The 18,950-nt window shown below is 34.5% G+C and overlaps 10 protein-coding genes and 2 pseudogenes across 12 annotated transcripts, besides 1 other annotated feature; 3 read left to right on the top strand and 9 right to left on the bottom strand.

The window, feature by feature from the left end:
- The first annotated feature begins 97 nt into the window (after positions 1 to 97).
- Positions 98 to 387, top strand: TVAGG3_0162950 (annotated as a pseudogene). Its single transcript has one exon. A coding segment is annotated over exon 1 (290 nt).
- Positions 388 to 414: 27 nt separating this feature from the next.
- On the bottom strand, positions 415 to 615 carry TVAGG3_0162960 (uncharacterized protein; the record flags this gene model as incomplete). The annotated part of the gene is made up of 1 exon (XM_051225053.1): positions 415 to 615. One exon carries the CDS (start codon positions 613 to 615, stop codon positions 415 to 417), a length of 201 nt encoding a protein of 66 aa, XP_051110039.1.
- Positions 616 to 845: 230 nt separating this feature from the next.
- Positions 846 to 8,593: a mobile genetic element.
- TVAGG3_0162980 lies at positions 1,082 to 1,427 on the bottom strand (annotated as a pseudogene). The gene has a single exon. A coding segment is annotated over exon 1 (346 nt).
- TVAGG3_0162990 (uncharacterized protein) lies at positions 1,991 to 2,440 on the top strand (the record flags this gene model as incomplete). Its single annotated transcript, XM_001304102.2, has 1 exon — positions 1,991 to 2,440. One exon carries the CDS (start codon positions 1,991 to 1,993, stop codon positions 2,438 to 2,440), a length of 450 nt encoding a protein of 149 aa, XP_001304103.2.
- On the bottom strand, positions 2,457 to 2,876 carry TVAGG3_0163000 (protein of unknown function, DUF4108 family; the record flags this gene model as incomplete). Its single annotated transcript, XM_001304101.2, has 1 exon — positions 2,457 to 2,876. One exon carries the CDS (start codon positions 2,874 to 2,876, stop codon positions 2,457 to 2,459), a length of 420 nt encoding a protein of 139 aa, XP_001304102.2.
- TVAGG3_0163010 (Poxvirus D5 protein-like family) lies at positions 2,913 to 3,185 on the bottom strand (the record flags this gene model as incomplete). Its single annotated transcript, XM_051225054.1, has 1 exon — positions 2,913 to 3,185. The coding sequence occupies one exon, from the start codon at positions 3,183 to 3,185 to the stop codon at positions 2,913 to 2,915; it is 273 nt and encodes a 90-aa protein (XP_051110040.1).
- TVAGG3_0163020 (uncharacterized protein) lies at positions 3,199 to 4,148 on the bottom strand (the record flags this gene model as incomplete). The annotated part of the gene is made up of 1 exon (XM_051225055.1): positions 3,199 to 4,148. A coding segment is annotated over one exon (950 nt), but the record flags the coding sequence as incomplete, so codon positions are not given.
- TVAGG3_0163030 (uncharacterized protein) lies at positions 4,178 to 4,975 on the bottom strand (the record flags this gene model as incomplete). Its single annotated transcript, XM_051225056.1, has 1 exon — positions 4,178 to 4,975. The coding sequence occupies one exon, from the start codon at positions 4,973 to 4,975 to the stop codon at positions 4,178 to 4,180; it is 798 nt and encodes a 265-aa protein (XP_051110042.1).
- On the bottom strand, positions 5,031 to 5,513 carry TVAGG3_0163040 (protein of unknown function, DUF4106 family; the record flags this gene model as incomplete). Its single annotated transcript, XM_051225057.1, has 1 exon — positions 5,031 to 5,513. A coding segment is annotated over one exon (483 nt), but the record flags the coding sequence as incomplete, so codon positions are not given.
- On the bottom strand, positions 5,889 to 7,502 carry TVAGG3_0163050 (protein of unknown function, DUF4106 family; the record flags this gene model as incomplete). The annotated part of the gene is made up of 1 exon (XM_001277282.2): positions 5,889 to 7,502. The coding sequence occupies one exon, from the start codon at positions 7,500 to 7,502 to the stop codon at positions 5,889 to 5,891; it is 1,614 nt and encodes a 537-aa protein (XP_001277283.2).
- A 2,993-nt stretch (positions 8,594 to 11,586) lies between the features above and the next one.
- On the top strand, positions 11,587 to 15,489 carry TVAGG3_0163060 (uncharacterized protein; the record flags this gene model as incomplete). The annotated part of the gene is made up of 1 exon (XM_001318657.1): positions 11,587 to 15,489. The coding sequence occupies one exon, from the start codon at positions 11,587 to 11,589 to the stop codon at positions 15,487 to 15,489; it is 3,903 nt and encodes a 1,300-aa protein (XP_001318692.1).
- A 296-nt stretch (positions 15,490 to 15,785) lies between these two features.
- On the bottom strand, positions 15,786 to 18,267 carry TVAGG3_0163070 (armadillo (ARM) repeat-containing protein family; the record flags this gene model as incomplete). The annotated part of the gene is made up of 1 exon (XM_001318656.1): positions 15,823 to 18,192. The coding sequence occupies one exon, from the start codon at positions 18,190 to 18,192 to the stop codon at positions 15,823 to 15,825; it is 2,370 nt and encodes a 789-aa protein (XP_001318691.1).
- Positions 18,268 to 18,950: the final 683 nt, after the last annotated feature.

The raw sequence follows: 18,950 nt of genomic DNA on the forward strand, positions 1-18,950 counted from the left end.
CAACCTTGGATGTTTAGCAAACCCTGCCCACAATTCCAATCTCAATCGAAGAGAGACCAAGACTTCGAAGAAGGTCTGAAACGCTTACGCAAAGAGTATGCTACAGCTCCAATGGAAGACGACAGGCTTTCAGTCTCTTCCCTCAAATCGACCGATTCGACTCGTACCACAGATTCGGTTCGTGACCGTGAAGACTACCTCAAGCAGTCTGAGAGACTCTTCATCCTACAACCATTTACAGTTGGAGCTCTCAAGAACATGCGCAATTACGAAGGTCAGACACCAGCTGGAGACCGCAAAACAGACGTACTCGCAAGAGCCGTCCAGCTCGTCAAAACAAAGACGGAGATAGTCGACTTCATACTTGCAGCTTGCCCTTACAAGTAAAAAAATAAACAATTACGAATTAAACTTTTACTCTTTCTTTTCTGAGTTGTTTAGAGCTGGTTTCTCTTGTAGAAACCTTTCGTACTCTTCCATGGTCATGTAATTGCGAATTTGGTACGCAATTCCAGGTTCGTTGTTTTTGAACCTGATGTATGTAACGCTTCCATCCTCCTCAGGGAAGTAAGCTGCTAACATCTGACCAAGTTTTCTCGGTGACTCGGAGCTCATAAAAATGTCACTTTTTAAACGTTAAGTTTTTAGTCTTAATTTACCCTTTGTTTGTCAAGGTAGTATTGGAGTGCAATTTCTCCAAATTCTCTGTGTCGGAGTTCTTCAGCATTTTCCAAGGTGTACCTGGAGAACTCAAAGAAGTTGTCAAGAACATACTGCCATGCTGCTCTTCTGAGTTCGTCGGTATTTTGGAAGTGTTGCACCTTCGAGTCTTCGGACATGAAAAAATGACACTTTTTCTATTAAACCGTTTTGGCATTTCTCATGAGTGAGTATAGTTCTGCCGAACCATTGGAAGAGAAGAAGTACCCTTGCTGGCAAAAGACAAAAATAGTTGCCTTAGTTGTCATTGCAATTGTACTCGTAATTGAATTCATTGTACTTCTCTTCACGTACATAAAACTCAGCAATGGTATTTGCTTTAAGAAGCTACCATCTTACTAAGACTAAACACTTAGATTTTTCAAGCTTGACTTTTTACAATTTGAACTTTGTTTGCGTAGATATGAATTCTGAAAGAAGTATGAGGGTCTTGTATGACTTTGTACTTCTCCCATAGTTCATGTCTGTCAAACTTACCTGCCATGGACTCTTTCATAAGTTCCATGAAATCGTCTTCGGACAATCCGGGGAAAAGTATTATGTCAGTAAGTATTCTTTTAACATCCTTACTTAAACTCTTTGCTGTCTGTACACAAATGACAACTGAGATGTTAAAGTGTCTGAGCTTCTTAAGAATTCGACACATATCTTGTTCTCTGTTCTTTAACAAAGGATGAGAGGCGAAATCATCTAAGATAAGAAGACATCTATGAGGGTAAGTCTTCCAATCGTAAGATTGCAATTTCTTCGAAATGTATTCTATCTCTTTCTGTTTGTTTCTGAAGTGTTTCTTCTCTAATATTCTCTGCATTTCCTCATTAGGGTCTTTAACTTAGAATTTATATACTCATTTATAGCATTATACTTCAAAACTCTTCTTTGGTACTTCTTTATCCAATCTAACAACTCAGTATCCTTTATACATACTAACTTAGACTTCTTTATAATATCTTTGAACGAATTGACGGTTTGGTCAAATTGACCAGAAGTCGAACAAATAACAACTAACTCATAGAATGGGTTCTTCTCATCTAGTTCTTGTTGTTGTGCAGCCATTTTAAGATAAGTGAAAGTCTTACCCGACCCAGGTGGTGCAATTAGACCTGTTATACCATTCTGAGCAAATAAGAACTTTCATGTATAGGCTTTATCTGAGCATTTTCTAACTTCCTCTTGTTCTTGTTTAAAACATTCTCAAATTTCTTGTCAATGTCAGCAAACTTTTTTCTAACATATTTTTAGAAAAATTAAAATTTTTATCTTTTAGAAAATGTCTAGCGATTTCGCTATCTATATTCGAGACAAACTTTTTGACAGCAAAACATCTGTCGACCATAAAATCTTACATAGTGTAAACAAGAAAGGTGAATTTGTTCTAAAGTTCTGTTTCTGGGAATATGACAAGAACCATAAAACATTACAAAGAGCAGTCTTAAAATTTGTCAATGACAGACTTGTTGACAGAGATGACGCCGATTGGAAAGATGAAGTCCAACAAAAGTTCTTAGAATGCAAAGAAGACACATGCGGTGTTCTTGAAGATGAAATAGAAAACAGAATAGATGAGCTATTAAAGGACAAAGAACTTTTACAGAAATATGGTTCTGAGAAATTTGACATATCTCCACCAGAGAAGAAGAAGAAAGAAAAGAAAGAGAAAAAAGTAGAAGAGAAGAAAGAACCTGAACCAGTTCCAGAGAAAAAGAAATTTGACATGTAAAAATAAAATTTTATTTTTAGAACATTTCTGGGTCAATGTCAATGTTCTCTTCCTCTTTAGGAGTAAACACTGGCTTAGACTCTAAAATCTTTTTACCCAATTTACCTTGAACTTCTACAACTTTAGACTCATAATATTCATAGTCGTCTGTCTTCTTTGGTTCATAAGGTATAACAAGTTTGTATGCTTTGCCTTCTTTAAGGTTTGAGAACCTTCTGTCAAAACTTTCTTTGACTGTTAACAAACCTTCTATGTCTAAGTCTTCAAATTTCGCACCATTTTTAGTCACAATAGCAAACTTAACTGGTTCGATGTTCCAAACTTTGCTGAATGAAGACTTTTCAAAATGGTAGAAGTAAACATTCAAATATGTGAATGGGTCTAGTTCTTCTTTAAGTCCTGACATGTACTTGTTTACTGAGATGAATTTCGTCATCTTTTCTATCGGATAAAAAAATATTTTTTTTAAAATTTACTCAGAAAAATTTTTCTTTGTATATACACCATTCTGTACGTCTAAAAGACTTTTGACATTTGCCAAGAATGTACGTTTAGAAGCTGCCATATAACCATATTCTTGACAATATTGTTTATATTCATCATATAAAGACTTTTCATCTAAACACTCAAAGTCGCTTTCTTCTATGAACAGTTCATATACACTCTTGTTTGCTTCTAACAATGTTTGTCTCTCTTCGGTATGTGGAATTTGTCTTGGATTGAACTTAGAAATATCTAATGTCATGAAATATGAGAACAAGTGGTTGTAAAAGTCAGATGTCAAAGTTTCTGCTAAGTCGTCAAAATATTCTGTATCTTGCATATGAGAATCTGACGTTCTGACAACTACATATCTTCTGTCAGAACTTTCTAACTTCATCGGAACAGCATTGTTTGAAACCATAATGAAGTTTGCAACATTTTCACAAACTCTTTGGTCTTTATACTTTCTTTCAACAACTCCAACTTTGTCTGTTATAAGACTCTTCAAAGCATCTGAGTTCAAAACTTTTGTTGTATCTATACTTTGAAGTTCATTGCAAACTATAAGTTTCATATTCTCTATTGAGGAGTTAAACTTGCCACAGATGTTTTCTAAGTTTGTCATATTAGGGTTCGAATAACCTTCTAACAGTTTGCATAAGATATCTGTAAAGAATGTGTTCTTACCTGTTCCTTGTTTTCCAATTATAATGAGAGCAGTTTCATTTTTAGCACTTGGATGTTGTAAGATGTTTGCAAACCAACATAAGATATACTCATAAACCTTTTCGTTTCCATTGCATATAATTTCTTTGACATGGTCTAACCAAGCTTCTATAATATTTTCTTTCCATTCTACTTGTTCATATTTATATCCAGTGAAGATAGAATAGAAGTTTGGAGAAGGTGTATAGAACTTTATACCTCGAACTGAAAAATCTTCTAACTTTGACAATAAGATATCCCAAGCATCTAACATCTTCATTCCAACTTGTACAACTTTTATTTTCTTAAGTTTCTGTCTACATTCTTGTTCAGACACTATTGTTGCTCTTGGTTTGTTAAAGACAACATCCCATTCTTTCATGACATAACATTCTGGGGCAGAGTCAACATAAATGACTAAACGTTTCAAATTCTCGACTGCTTTGTTATAGTCTCTAAATGGACACATATTTCTGAATGCTTGGAAGTCATAAAAATCTGAAACATCTATTCTGTACATTTTTATAAAAATAAAAAAATAATATTTTTTTATTCTTGACTTTGTTGTTCCATTTGTTGCATTTGTTGTTCTTGAGCTATTTGTTGTTGAAGTTGTTCTTGTAATACAATACTTTCACCAGTTGCATCTTCCAATTCGAAACTTTCTGCCGTCATTGACAAATACATAGGACATAAAAGTTTTACAGGAACAAAGTTTGCGTCAACTAATGTCAACGTTATACTTGCCAAAGTGTTTGAGTTCACTAAGGTTGAAAATTCTGCATTCGAATGAACAATAGGCAAACCAGCAGAGAAAGTATTGTTTATACGCATAAGTATCTTTTGGTCATAATAGTTTCTGTCGACATTCGAATAACACTTTGAACCTAAGTTTGAAACAATATATAAGATTGGTGTGCTTAATGTCAATGGAATAGACATTCCTTGTATGACACCTTTTCCTGTTATAGGAAACTGTTGGTAGTAAAAACCAGATATAAGTTTTGTATTATAGCTCATATCGTTTATAGTAAACTCAGTCGGACATCCAAACATAATGAAACCTGCTCTAGTTGCAGCACATGTTACACCCGTACTTAAAGTATTAAATAAGTCAACAAAACCTGTTGGTGGTATATCTGAGTAAGTATCTTCAAAGGAGTATTTTTTACCATTCACAACAATAAAGTCTTCTGGTGTCAAAAGAGCAAAACAGGCTTTAGTCGTCATTGTGTTTAAGGTTAGTTTACAATATCGTCCTTGAGGACTTTGTAAGTTTGTTGTTATAGAATTATATGACTCAGGGTTTTTAGTCGTAATAGTATAAACCATTATGTCTTCTGCCATTTACTTAGCAAATAAACTTTAATGAAATGTTGTGGTCGTCAAATATTTTTATAACGTCTGGGAAACTATATTTTAAGTTCAACGTTTCACCTCCTTTCATAACGTATATCTTGTCAATGACATTATATGAAACACCACAGCAAGCAATGTCGGGTTCTATTTCTTTGATGTTTATATCGTCTGCCTCTGTCAAAAGTTTCAATAGTTCTTTCAAAACTTCATGAGGTGCAATGACATATGAGTTCACTTTTACAGGGTTGTGTTCGACCAAGTTTAACATTATACTTAAAGCTTGACAAATCTTCTCCTGAGTTTGAAGTTTGTCTTTCAGTTGTTGGTAGTCGTTTCGAATATCTGCAACAGAACTTAAGTCTCTGTTAACTTCAGGATATGTTGGTTCTTTTACAGGAACAATTGTTATACCATCTTCGTCTTCGTATGGTTTCCCCACTTCAACATCTCTGTCTTTGACATTGACAACAACACTTTGACTGTTTGTTTGAGTTGGTGAATTTAACTTCACATCTGCCACCGCCATTAAACCTTTTGAAACACTTACGCTTCTATTTTTCGGAAATGACATTTTACTTAGAATAAAAGATGGACGTATTCGGATATCTTATTGAATTGAAGCAGAACAAAGTTTATACTCACAAACAATACAAATACATTGACAGAATAGTTCTTTACACAAACAATGGAAAATGTTATAGAATAGCAGTCTTTGCTGAACCTAAATATTTTCATAAAGCAAAGAAAGTTGGTATAACTGAAATGGTGAAAGTTCTTGAAGCAGACAAAAATATAACTTCAAAACTTACAGATATTACTAAAGGAAAGTTTATAATACAATATTATGTCAAAACTGGCGTACTGTCAATATTTGACGGAGAGAAGTCAGTTCAAGAACAACTTACTGACCTGCTGCCAAAATCTGCTCGATGGAAGCTGTCGTTATGCCAATCTGAGGAGCCCCAGCAGGTTTCATCGAACGAATCTTCAAAAGAGCATCTTCCGTGAAAAGTGCTATTGGTTTTGTAAACTTCTTTGCTCTCAATTCATCTGGACCGTCTCTGTCACCAGTATATTGTATTTGTACTGTACCAACAGTTGAAATACCACCCATAAAGTCTTCTGAGTCAGCAAATGGAATGCCAAGCCAAAAGTTTGAACAGTCTCCATTTGTATATTGAGTTTTTTGACCTCCTGTATGAGTCCATACTTTCACATATGGCATAATAGAACTTTGCATTTCAGGGTTAATAGTTGTTGTGAAGTTGTTGTTAAAGTTCATAGCATCTAATGTCAAGTTGTATGACCTCATATCCTCAACTGTAGAATATTCTTCTCTTGGATAATATTTGCCATCTATGTTTATATGATATTTAATACCAGGGTTGTAGAAACAAGAATAGTCATTTATAGTTCGTCTGAACAGTACAAACATAGTATCTGCATGTTTCATTGCAGTTGTTAAAGCAATATCTGTTCTTGCACCTGCGGCTCCTGGATTTTGGTTTCCAACTTCACCTGCAAAGTCTTTGACAGATATTTGGTGTATAGGGAACATAAGTGGAACTGCAATATATTTGGCAGCTAAAGCATTTGAAATATCTGGGTCCAACATATAGACTGCAAGTCTGCTTTCTATTCTCTTGTATTCAAACTGTTCGCATGTGAACTTAACTGAGTCCCATACGTTTGCACCACCATTATCCTTCATATAGTAGTTTACTTCATTGTTGAAGTTTGAGAAACCAAAGTCTAAGTCAACTTTGTTTTTGCAAAAGGCAGTGAATGTTTCCTGAGCTGTTGCTTTGGCTTCAATAGTGAATGGGTCTTGTGTTGGTGCAATGACTAAGTTATTTTTGCTTGGAGTAAGTTCAATAGAAATTTTTCCTGCCCAGTTTGGTAAGTATCTTAAAAACCTGAAGATGAGGAAAGATGACAAAGGAACTCTAAGTTTCAGTTTTACTTTGGTTACTGCTGCTGCAGTTTGTCCAGAAAGGTTAACATAAACTCCTGGAACGTTAGGGTCAAGTCTTCTTATTTTCTCAATGGTGGCATACTGGTCTGTTTGTTCTCTAGCTTGTGGTTGTACTGAGTTTCTCAAAGCGAACCATTCATAGTTTGCCCATGTTACTGTTTGAACTAAGTCAGAGTTAGAATATATCTTATATCCCATGAAAACTTCTGGAGCATATTGGTATCCGACATAGAAAATTCCATTGCAACCTTTCTTGTCAGACAACTTGGCAGAAGGTTTTATTTCAATGTCTTGTTCCACGTATAAGAATGAGTTGTCAATAGAAATAATATGAAACCTGTCGCAAGCAATATCTACTGTTGTTGAAGAACCTTCTCCAAACTCACCTACGTTTCCATAAGAAACAGCAGTTGTATATTCGTAAGTTCCATGAACTATTTCTGACCTTCTAATGGCATTGTCGCATTCGTTATACCATTCGGAAACATTTCCGTTCATGGCATCCAAAACTGTTGGCGTTATATTCTGAGCGGCGTACATTTCATATGGGTAAAAATATAGAATAGTTGGATTTATATGTCATAATAGAACCCACTCGGACCAAGCTTTACTTTCTTCCTGACTGAGTTTTTAACTGAATCTTTAACTCTTCTTTTTCCTTCATTGCCACTACTTTCACTAGATGAAGTTACTTCTTCACTACTTTCACTTTGTTCTACTCTTCTCTTCTTCTTTGGTGTCGCTTTTGGTAACTTGCCCTCTGCTTCAAGTTGTAGCATCTTTGCCTCATGTTCACCTAGTATGTTGTAAATTTCCCATGTCCTTTTTGCCTTTGGGCTCTGGTCGCCCATCTCAGGTAACCTATATCCTAGAAAGATTTTGTCATAGTTTGTATTTGAGTCTTCGCGTATTGTTTGCATGACTCTTTCCTGAGTTTCCGGTTCAAGCTCTTCAAACAGAGCTTGTCCATATGGAATAAGCTCGTTTCCAAATATATGTTTTTGTAGCCATTCTGGTTTTCTTTCCATGTAACCAATAATATCTTTTGTGAATGGGAAAGCTTTTACCCAACGTTTCAGTCTTGCGTCATTTATTTCTGTAGTTGGTTTTATTTTATCATGGAACATGTTTTTCAATACTAACATTTCATTTGGTACTGTCCATTTGAGTTTTCTTAAATATTCATCCCTTCTCGGTTCATTGTCTGCAAAGTAAGTTTTTATGACATTTTGCAAACTTTCGTTTGCAAGGTCATGTACAATAGGTTCTCTTCCTTCTCTCTCCCTAACTTTCTTTCTAAACTCTTCACCAAATATACCATCTCTATGGTTCTGTGTAGTTCTTTGAGATAAATGTTCTAGAACGTCAGGTGTTATATTTCCCTCAGCCATGTTCATTTCATACCGGTCCAAAATATCTGCATCTTTCATATCTTTCAATGGCATTAAAGCCGCGCTGAAAATACCAGTTATATCTGGTTCACCATTCAATTCCATTGCGTCTACAACTTCTTGGAATTGAGGTTGTAAGTTTATGAACCACCTATCCGGATTAGCTTTATGACCCCATTTCATTGTAGTTCCATAGTCTGCAGAAACAAAAGTAGGTTTGTTTCCATATTGGTTAGGTTCTGAATGAACTTTAAACAATGTTTCATTTCTATATGTTTTGTTGAAATTTAACCTTTTATTTTCACCGAGTTCAGCCAAAGCTTGAACGTTATATGGTCGTAAGTAAAAAGGATTATTGTATTTGCGTACATTTTCTTTCAGTACTTCCATTCTATGCTGAATATTTTCATCTGATGTTGGAGTCTTTTGTATGTCGGTGAACATTTTTCGATATCCTTCTACTATGTCAGCCGAATTTTTCTTAGACTCTTGGAAAGATTCCATATTCTCCTCATACTCTTGTTGAGGGTCAAGATTTTTCGGCTGTTCCAAATCTTCATCTAGTTCTGTGAAGTTAGTTTCCAAAGGAGGGATTTGTTCGTTTCCTTCAGGCTTTTCTAGCTGTTGTTGCTGAACTATTTCTTCCATGTCTGGTTGTATCTGAACTTCTTCCTGTGGAGTTTCTTGTACCTCATCTGGTGGCATTTCATATATTCCGAGACCGTTTTTAACAAGTTCCCTATCTAAGTCATCCGGACTCATAAACCTTTCTTCTTTCGTTCCGTCTCTATTTTTTACGCGTTTCATGAAGAGAGTTGAATTATCATTTAGCTCTGACATCAAATATCTCGGAGTAAATTCATTCATGTCATTTGGATGATATGCTATTAAATCATATCCCTTAGCGAGCTTGTATTTTCCAGGTTTGAGATTATATCCGATTTGATGCTGAGCCATAAAGCTAAATAGGTTCGGGTCAGTATTTCCTTCCTTGAACTTTCTAATAGCTTCTTTATATCTGTCACTAAAGTCAAGAGTATCTGGGTAACCATAATCTTCCTTAAGCATTTTTAAGAATTCTTGGTTTCCTTTTTCTCTACTTCTTTTATGTCCTTGCTCTGTTTGTGGTTGTTGTTGTGCAGGGTTTTGAACTGTTGGTTGCTGTGCTGGTTGTGGAGGTGGTTGTTGTGCTGGTTTTGGTTGTGGTGCTGGATTTTGAACTGTTGGTTGCTGTGCAGGGTTTTGAACTGTTGGTTGCTGTGCTGGATTTTGAACTGTTGGTTTTGGTTGTTGTTGTGGTGCTGGATTTTGAACTGTTGGTTGTTGTGTTGGTTTTGGTGCATGCCTGTGTCTGTGTCCATGTGACGATGTAAATGTTTTAGGTAGTCCTGGTGCAGGTGCTTCTCTTGGAGGGTTTGGTGGTATATAAGTTCCACCAGCTGGCACATATGTTCCATCTGCAGCATAATGTCCTACCTGACTTTTCGTTCTTAAGAAAGCATTTACTAGGTCTGTTTTGGTCTGTTGTAACTCTTTTTCTTGACTTTCCACAACAGTTGCTCTAACGGCGTCATAGGCACTTTGAACTGCCTGTCTCGTTGCTGCATCTGTTATTTTCGTCATATTTTGTGCTACTTCTCTTAACTCTTTGTCGAAACCTTCAGACTTCAGTTTCTTTCCAGATGAGAAGTCGTTCACTAGTTTCACCTTACTATGAAGAGCTTCGAAGGCATTCTTAAAGTCATCATTCATTAAAGCTTCATTTGAACTGTCTTCATCCGCTTGTATTTTTGTCCTTATTGACCCTATAAGTTGGGCTGCTTTAGCGTTGGCTTGGGCATCTAACCAGTCATTATTAGCTTTTATATATTCTGCGCTTTTCATTGCCTTTTGCATGGCTGCGTCGTTATTTTTACTTTCTTGTGCTAAGTTTTCATACTGTACGGTTTGGTTTTGCAACTGTAAAATTTTTTCTGCCATTACATTTGCTTCAACTTCTTTTTTATACTCATCGCTATCCATATATGTCTTCATGGCTTTTTGTTTTATCTCTTCATCTTTCAGTACTTTATATTGAGTAGTATGGTTTTTCAAATTTATAACATCTTGTTCCATTTTTGCTACTTCTGCTGCTTTTTCTGACACTTTTTTCGCATATTCCTCTGTACTTAGTTCTTTCAGTTGTTCTTCTTTCTTATTTTTCTCTACGTTTAACTCATTTAGTTTCTTTGTCTGTCTGTCATATTCTAGTTTCTTTTCGTTTTCACTTATTTGTTTCTGTATGTCTATGTTTGACTTTTTGACATCTGTTATTTGATTTTTGAGTGAACTCAAATTCATTTGACTTTGAGGGTTATAAGCTGTTCCGTCTGCAGCTCCACCATAGCCTGCCATTTTCGCTAAAAGTGCCGCTCTTAAACCTCCACTCTGTGCACCAATAACTCGGTTTAAAAGCATAGGGTTGCTTGACATTTGTTGCAACATAGTGGGGTCATTCATCATTTGTTGTTGCAACTGTTGTTGTGGTGTCAGTTTTACTATTGGATGTTTCAATGCTCCCTTCCTCTTATGTATATTCTTACGTAGCTTACGTGGCATTTTAAGTGAAGTTAAAAAGCGGTTTTTGACAGATGTTTATATGACACTTTTTGTTCAGCACAAAAAACTACTCGGTCAAAGTGTTATCAGTTTTGTAAAATAACCGTCTTATCTCATTCTATAAGGGGGAAAAGGCTTCTCAAAGTATACTTCCTTGGAACGCCTGTAACTTTTCCTGTAGCGATGATAGACCCTTACTTGTCCGGACAAAGTTATACTATTTTGAGTGCTCTACAAAAAAGTCAACGGCTGGCTCGTCCTCAGAAATTTTTTATGGGCTAGAGGGCGCAACGCGCCTGGAAGCCCCACTACCTTTTTTTTATTTATATTGTTTGCATGTATCTTTGCATTTGTAGCAACTAATCTTTTCAAAATAACCAATTTTTTAAAAAAAATTAATTAAAATTAGATTATGCGTTGTAATTAAAGTACTTTTGAGTTTATAAGAAATATATGTTAAATAGCTTAACACTACCATTCAAAATCACGTTGTATAAAATGTTTCAATTAAATATCTGCATTTCATCAATTATTGATACTAACATTATGTTTGAATTTATGATCCTTGATGTATCTACAATGATAAAACTCGAAATCATATATTTTGAAGATAAAGAGACCGTTTATTAAATTAAATGTCGAAGACCCCGCGGACTCCTCAAACACCGAGGACTCCAATGACTCGTTCAATCGAAGTCCTCGACGAGCTTATTGGAGATGTTATGGAAGATGGACAAACAACATTTGAGTTTATGAGAGAAAGTCGAATCAAAAATCTCGAAGAAACAAAAGAAAGCTTCAAACGTCAACTTGAAGAAAAGCAAAAGTTAATAGAATTATTAAAATCAGAACAAAAGAGTTTTATAGCAAAGGTCGACAAAATAATTCTAGATCTCCTTAGCGCTTCTGATTTACAGAGCCAAAACGAAAAGAAGCTTAAGAAAATTCAAAACAATAAGAGTGGTTATGAAAAATCTATGAAACTATACCACTATTTGCTCGAAAACAATCAGGGTGGCGATACAAGCTCAATTGAGAGATTAGTTGCTCAAATCTATGGATACTCCTGCCTCATTCAAAACATCTGCGACGGCAAAAATACACCTATCAATTTCCAGGAAAAAATTACAGAAAGTGATAAGGATTCACTCAGAACAATTGCAGCTAAAACTACAGAATCTTTGCAGAATATGATGCTTGATACAACAAGTCCCCTTTATACTGTTAATGATGCTCTTGATTTGAATTTTAATCCGAAAAACAGACTTGATCAAATTAATTCTTTCCTTAATAATGGAAAATTCTCTGAACAAGAGCTTAAATCGATGCTTTTCCAAGAATATGTACTTGTTGATGTTTTGAGACAAAGCATCGACGAAAACTCCAAATCTCCGAGGAAATCACCTCAAAGCAAAAAGGATATTGAGGCTGAAGTTGAAAGGCGCTTACGTCCACAAATTAAAGAAGAACTCAGAGATTCTCTTGCATCTGAAATTGAAAAGAAGCTCAGGCCAAAGATCGAAAAGGAACTCTCAAGAAAATTGAGTCCTTCAAAGGAAGCCCAACTTCGCAATCAAATTGCTGATGAACTTCGAGATTCAATTCAAAAAGAGCTTGAATCTTCTCTTCGTCCACAAATTGAGAGTGAGTTATCAAGTAAACTCAGATCGCAAATTGAATCCGAAATTAGATCCCAAATGGAAGAAGAGGAAGACGATGCAAGGGAAAATCTTGAAAGAGAGCTTACAATTAAGCTTACACCGCAGATTGAGAAATCTCTTCGTCCAAAAATAAGAAAGGAGCTCGAAAATTCTCTTCATGATGAAATTGCAGATCAAATCAGACCACAAATCCAAAAAGACTTGATTTTAACACTCAGACCACAAATAGAAGCTGAAGTCACACAGAAACTCAGACCACAAATTGAAAGTGAAGTAAGAGCAGAATCATCTCCAAAGAGAAGACAGCTTGAACGCGAAATTGCTCAGAAGCTTAGACCACAAATTGAAGAAGAACTCAGACCAAAGATCGAGGAGGAAGTCAGAGCCGAAAATCAGCAAAACAACGATGCAATGAGAAAGAAACTCGAAAGAGAAGTTACACAGAAGCTTAAACCTCAGCTCGAAGAAGACCTCAGTAAGTCAATGGAAGCATCTCTTCGTCCTTCAATCGAAAAAGAGCTCACAAAGAAGTTAAGACCACAAATTGAATCCGAAATCAGACCAAAGATCGAAGAAGAGATTAGAGAAGAGCTTGAGAACGAAAATGAGCTCAACAAGTCTCAACTTGAGAAGGATTTGACCAAGAAATTAAGACCTCAAATCGAATCAGATCTCAGACCAAAGATTGAAGAAGAAATAAGAGAAGAACTCGAGGATGAAATCAGAGAACAATTAGAAAATGAAAACTCTCTTAACAAATCCCAACTTGAAAGAGATTTGACAAAGAAATTAAGGCCACAAATCGAATCCGAGCTCAGACCAAAGATAGAAGAAGAGCTTAAGAAAGATTTCGAACTCAACAAGTCCCAACTTGAAAGAGATTTGACAAAGAAATTAAGGCCACAAATCGAGTCAGAACTCAGACAAAAACTTGAAGAAGAGCTTAAGAAAGATTTCGAACTCAACAAGTCCCAACTTGAAAGAGATTTGACCAAGAAGTTAAGACCACAAATTGAAAACGAATTAAGACCGAAAATTGAAGAAGAAATCAGAGAAGAACTCGAGAACGAAAACGCTCTTAACAAGTCACAACTCGAGAGAGACTTAACAAAGAAATTAAGGCCACAAATCGAGTCAGAACTCAGACAAAAATTTGAAGATGAAATCAGAGAAGAACTCGAAAATGAAAACGATTTCAACAAGACACAACTCGAAAAGAAGATGAGACAACAAATAGAAATAGAGCTCAGACCAAAGATCGAACTAGAACTCGAGAATTCCTTCAATAAATCTCAAATCGAGAAAGATTTGACAAAGAAATTAAGACCACAAATTGAAGCAGAATTAAGAGAACAAATTGAGAAAGAAAATTCATTGAATCATTCTCAGATAGAAAAGGATCTTTCCAATATGTTGAGGCCACAAATCGAAGCAGAACTTAGACCACAAATTGAAGAACAAGTAAGAGAGGAAATCGAATTAGAAAATTCACTTTCCAAAGCACAGTTTGAGAAAGATTTGTCTAAGAAACTTAGACAACAAATCGAAACAGAACTAAGACCAAAGATAGAAGAAGAATATTCAATCAATAAGTCACAATTAGAAAAAGACGTTTCAAACAGAATTAGACAACAATTTGAAGCAGATTTAAGAGAAACAATTGAAGACGAAATCAGAGAAAATGTTGAAAAAGAAAACCAAATCAAACTCAACAAATTGAAGTTGCAGATCGAAAATGAAGTAAGAGAAGAATACGAACAACAGAACAAATTAGCTCTTGAACAAATGAAGAAGAAACAGACTTTGGCAAGATCACAAATTGAAGATCAAATTAAGTCCCAAGTTGAATCCGAAATTAAACAAAGTTATGAAGCGAAATTTGCAACTTACAAGAGAGATTTCTCAGAAAAACTTAGAACACAAGTTGAAGAAGAGCTCAGACAACAATATGAACAAGAGAACTCTTTGAACAGAAAGAAACTCGAAAGAGAAATTTCCCAAAAGATGAGAAAACAAATCGAACAAGAACTCCGTCCAATTATCGAAGAAGAAATGCAGAATTCATCAGACTTATCAAAGAAGAAGATGGAAAGAGAGATAACAATGAAACTAAGAAGCGAAATAGAGAGTGAAGTGAGAAAAGATCTCGAAGAAGAAAACAAAATCATCAGAAAGAAGATGGAAAGAGAAATCACAAACAAAGTTAGACAACAATACGAATCAGAAGTCACAAATGAAACAAGACAAACTGATTCTTACGCGTTCACTTCCAATGGAAAATTCGCTCAACAAATCGCAAATGAAGTCAAACTTTCTCTTGGAATCTCCGGATTTGATGAAAAACAATTGGAAGATGTCCACAAAGTTGTTCGCCAAGCTCTTGGTCTTTCTTACAAGACATACAGCGCTTACAAGTTCGTCAATGATACAAAGAAATTGGCTCAGGATTGTGTTGTTGCAAGGAAATCTTACAACGTTCCAAATATGTCGATTTCATCTTTGATCGATGATCTCGCAAAGAGAATGCAATCTCTCGACGAATTGAACACACACAACAGAGGATTACTCACTGCACAATCAACTGAAATTGCAAGATTAAGAATCGAAGTTGGCAATGGAAGATGGTTGAAGTGGTCGTCGAGTTTGTTCAAGTTGTTGACAGGAAAGAATTATTACGGAAATGACGTAGCAGAGTTGAGAGATATGATTGAAGAAGCTGCTTTGGAAAATGGAGAAAGAAATAGAATATGGAATTTGGCAGAAGAAAAGAGAAAAACAGAAGAGAAGTTACAGGGTTCGCCGCCGGAATTGACGCCATCGCCACTCAGGAACTCTCTTCAGTCTGGTAGTGGTTTGTACGCAACACCTACAAAGTAATTTTTGTATATTTTATTTTTTTTATTTGTTCATTTTTTTGAAATATAAAACTTATTATTTAAATTAAAAATGAATGACGATATTTACTCGATGCGGATGCTATCTCATCTATGTGATGTCTTTTAATACTTTTATTATTGTCAACCCATGTTTCTGAATAGAAAACACTGAGATGAAACAAATATAAATATTACATTTGAGCGAAACAAAAAATTCATCTGTGCAAAAAGGTGACTCACGGCTCCCTGTGTTGGTACATGAGAGATGTAATACAAAAAGAAAGTAATTGCTATATAAACTCTATAATATCTTTATTAAAAAAACAAAACAAAATTATGAATTTTCTTCTATGTTAACATGATGAATTTTCAAGTAGTCCGATACATAGTTGTTTCCAAATTTCTTTTTGTTAATGAAATCGGAAGGATTTGATTGGATTTCAGAAATTATTTTCTGAATTTCATCGTTTTGTGAGATTCCTAGCTTATTAAATGCTTCGATACACATTTCCAAAATAGATAGATGACAAAATGATCTTTGTTCGATCGCTGAAATCCATCTTTGCAAATAATTATCAATTTCTGTAAAATCTCTAAATAGAATTAAAGAGACTAAGAATTCAACAAATGTAACTTCTATTATAGACTTATTATTTTGATACAATGATAATTTTTCAAATATTATTTGACAATTCTCTATATCTATTGAATTATCATTTCTAAATAGTATGCATACAATCCATATTGCATAACAAAGAGATATTTCATCAATTTGATCAATGTTGATTAAATTAAGGATAAAATTGAATATTTCTTGGGAAAATCCTTGTGAAATTATATCAGATACACTTTCTGATATACAGATTGCTAAGTCATCTACATAATTAATGCTTTCTGGATTTTCATTGAATATTTCAAAAATTAAACTCAAAATATTTTCAATTGAAGAGGGATATAGGGTCATAAGTGCCGATGATAGCAGTAAAGTATCAGAAATATCGCACTTTGCTAAGTTTTGGATCAATCCGAAAATTAATTCTGCAGAATTTTCATCAATCTCTCCTAAATTCTCCAAAAATTCAATCAGAAATGATATGGAAACCGATACTGAATCTGAGTAATCAATTGGATAGTCAAGAAATCCAATTAATTTTTCGATTATCAAATGAAAGTGTTCTGATATCAAATTCAAAGTATTTTCATCTTTTCTTTCAACTAGCATCATTAAAACTTTCCATCCTGATCTTGTATTTATGGAAAGTGTAGATTGAAGAATAAATTCTAAGAAATTCGACAAATCGTAGTCAGGATAGTATTTCAAGATGTTTTTGAAGAACTTTGAAATCAATTCGTCCATAAAATACATCTTGCCGCATAAAGGGAATGGAATAAAACGGAATAAGATCTGAATTGTGTCTAAATTACAAAAAGGAATGATTTTCGTCATCAAAAACAGATAAGATGACATAATAAAAGGTATTTTTGCTTCTTGAAGACCTTTCGTAATTTTCAAGAAAAGTGACATTAAATTTTGTTGTAAATTAAATTTTCTATCGTTCTTGATTGAAGCTGAAATTACGGCTGCCAAAGTTATGCCTTCTTCTGATATTGGCAGGCCATCGAGTACACAGATCAAATCCTCATCAGACATAGAAGATGTCCATGCGTACACAAATTCTAAAAGGGCAGGTCTAAGTCCATGATTTGAGTAATTATGCGTGGAATATACGGCAGAAGCAAATAATTGCGGGTTATTTACGGTCTCTGCAATAAAAGATTGAGATATAGCTGACATTTGAAGGATTTCTTCAAAGATATTCAGTGGAAATTCAACTAAATCTGAAAATTTCGTCAAACATCTCACGAATTTACAAGTGATATGGGCCGGTCCCATCTCTTGATATGCCTTAATTATCGAATTCCAGAGTCTTTCTGCAATAGAATTACCCCATTCTTCGTCATATTTATATTTTTCTGTGTCTTCAGCTATTTTCTTGATATAAGAGGTAATTTTCGACATTAAATGCGATAATTTGTCTGAGTGTATCTGTATTTGAAGGAATGAATCGAATAAAGCTATGAATAAATCTTTGATTTGGGAAATTTCATCAGGAATCGTTTGTTGAGAAAAAATTGTATCGCATACAATTGTTAATGCTAGTTCAAGTATAACACATCCTTGCGGTGTGTTTATTCTATCAATTTGAGACAAAATTTGTTCTGCAATTGAAAGTATTTGTTCATTGTACGATTTTAAGTTAATAATAGCTTCTGCAAAGCATTTGAATGCTATTAGTACACTAGTTATTTCTGTTTCTTCTTGAATTGATTTCAGATCAAAAGAATTTACAAAAAATTCAAGTCTTTCATTTATAAAATCAACGGAGTTAATGTCCGAAAGTAGTGAATAGTAAAATTCTATGAATATATTGAAGATTTTTCTTGAAATAAAGTCAATAATATTAATTTGTTGAATGAATGATACTTTTGTGTCAACATTTAGGGCCTTCCATGCATTTTTCTTCCAATTTTTTAGTGCAGCGATTCCATAATATTGAATTGAATCATTGTCAATATTATGAAGTAAAATTTCATACAGATCGGGGCCAAAGCATGGATCTGAATACTTTTCCTGGAAGAATTCTTCGATATGTCTCCTCTCTTCATCTGTGCAATTACCGAGAGAAGCTAAAAGATTTTCCATTCATAGAAAATGAACATAATCATCATAAATTAGTATATCACACATCAAAACTAGCCATGTGATTCATGAAAATCCATTCTCAATTTGTATATATAACTGATTGAATATATTTTCTGGCAATAGCCTTCAATGATAGTAATATGTCATTATTAAGAAATGTATAATTAAATCCATAAGATATGTTTGAATTTAACACTAATAAGTTATTAATCTCTTGATTGATCATTGTTATTCATTTGATAGTAATATGTCATTACTAAGAAATATATAATTAAATCTATAAGACATTCAATATAACTTTTGACAGGCAAAGTGCAATATTGATAGGTGATTGCACTTTGCCTGTCACATACATCTCGACAGAGGCAACATTCGATATGAAAGTTTCCTCTGTCGAGAAACTTCCTCACACCTCAAGAGATGCGAGGAACTTTTGACAGGCAAAGTGCAATATTGATAGGTGATTGCACTTTGCCTGTCACATACATCTCGACAGAGGCAACATTCGATATGAAAGTTTCCTCTGTCGAGAAACTTCCTCGAAACTCAAATTTTTCTTTAGAACTACAATATCTTAACAATTAGCTCATCAAAACACAACCTATAAACTTTAATTTTTACTTTTGTTTTTTTCAATATATGAACTAATTTTTTTTTTTTTCAAATTACTCCCACACTGGGAAAAGTATTTTAACTCAGATGTTGCCAACCTCTTCATCATTGCATTAACAAGTGCTTTGACTTAGAGGTTGCCAGCC

This window comes from Trichomonas vaginalis, chromosome IV (genome assembly GCF_026262505.1).
Source record: "Trichomonas vaginalis G3 chromosome IV, whole genome shotgun sequence".
NCBI classification, from domain to species: Eukaryota; Parabasalia; order Trichomonadida; family Trichomonadidae; genus Trichomonas; species Trichomonas vaginalis.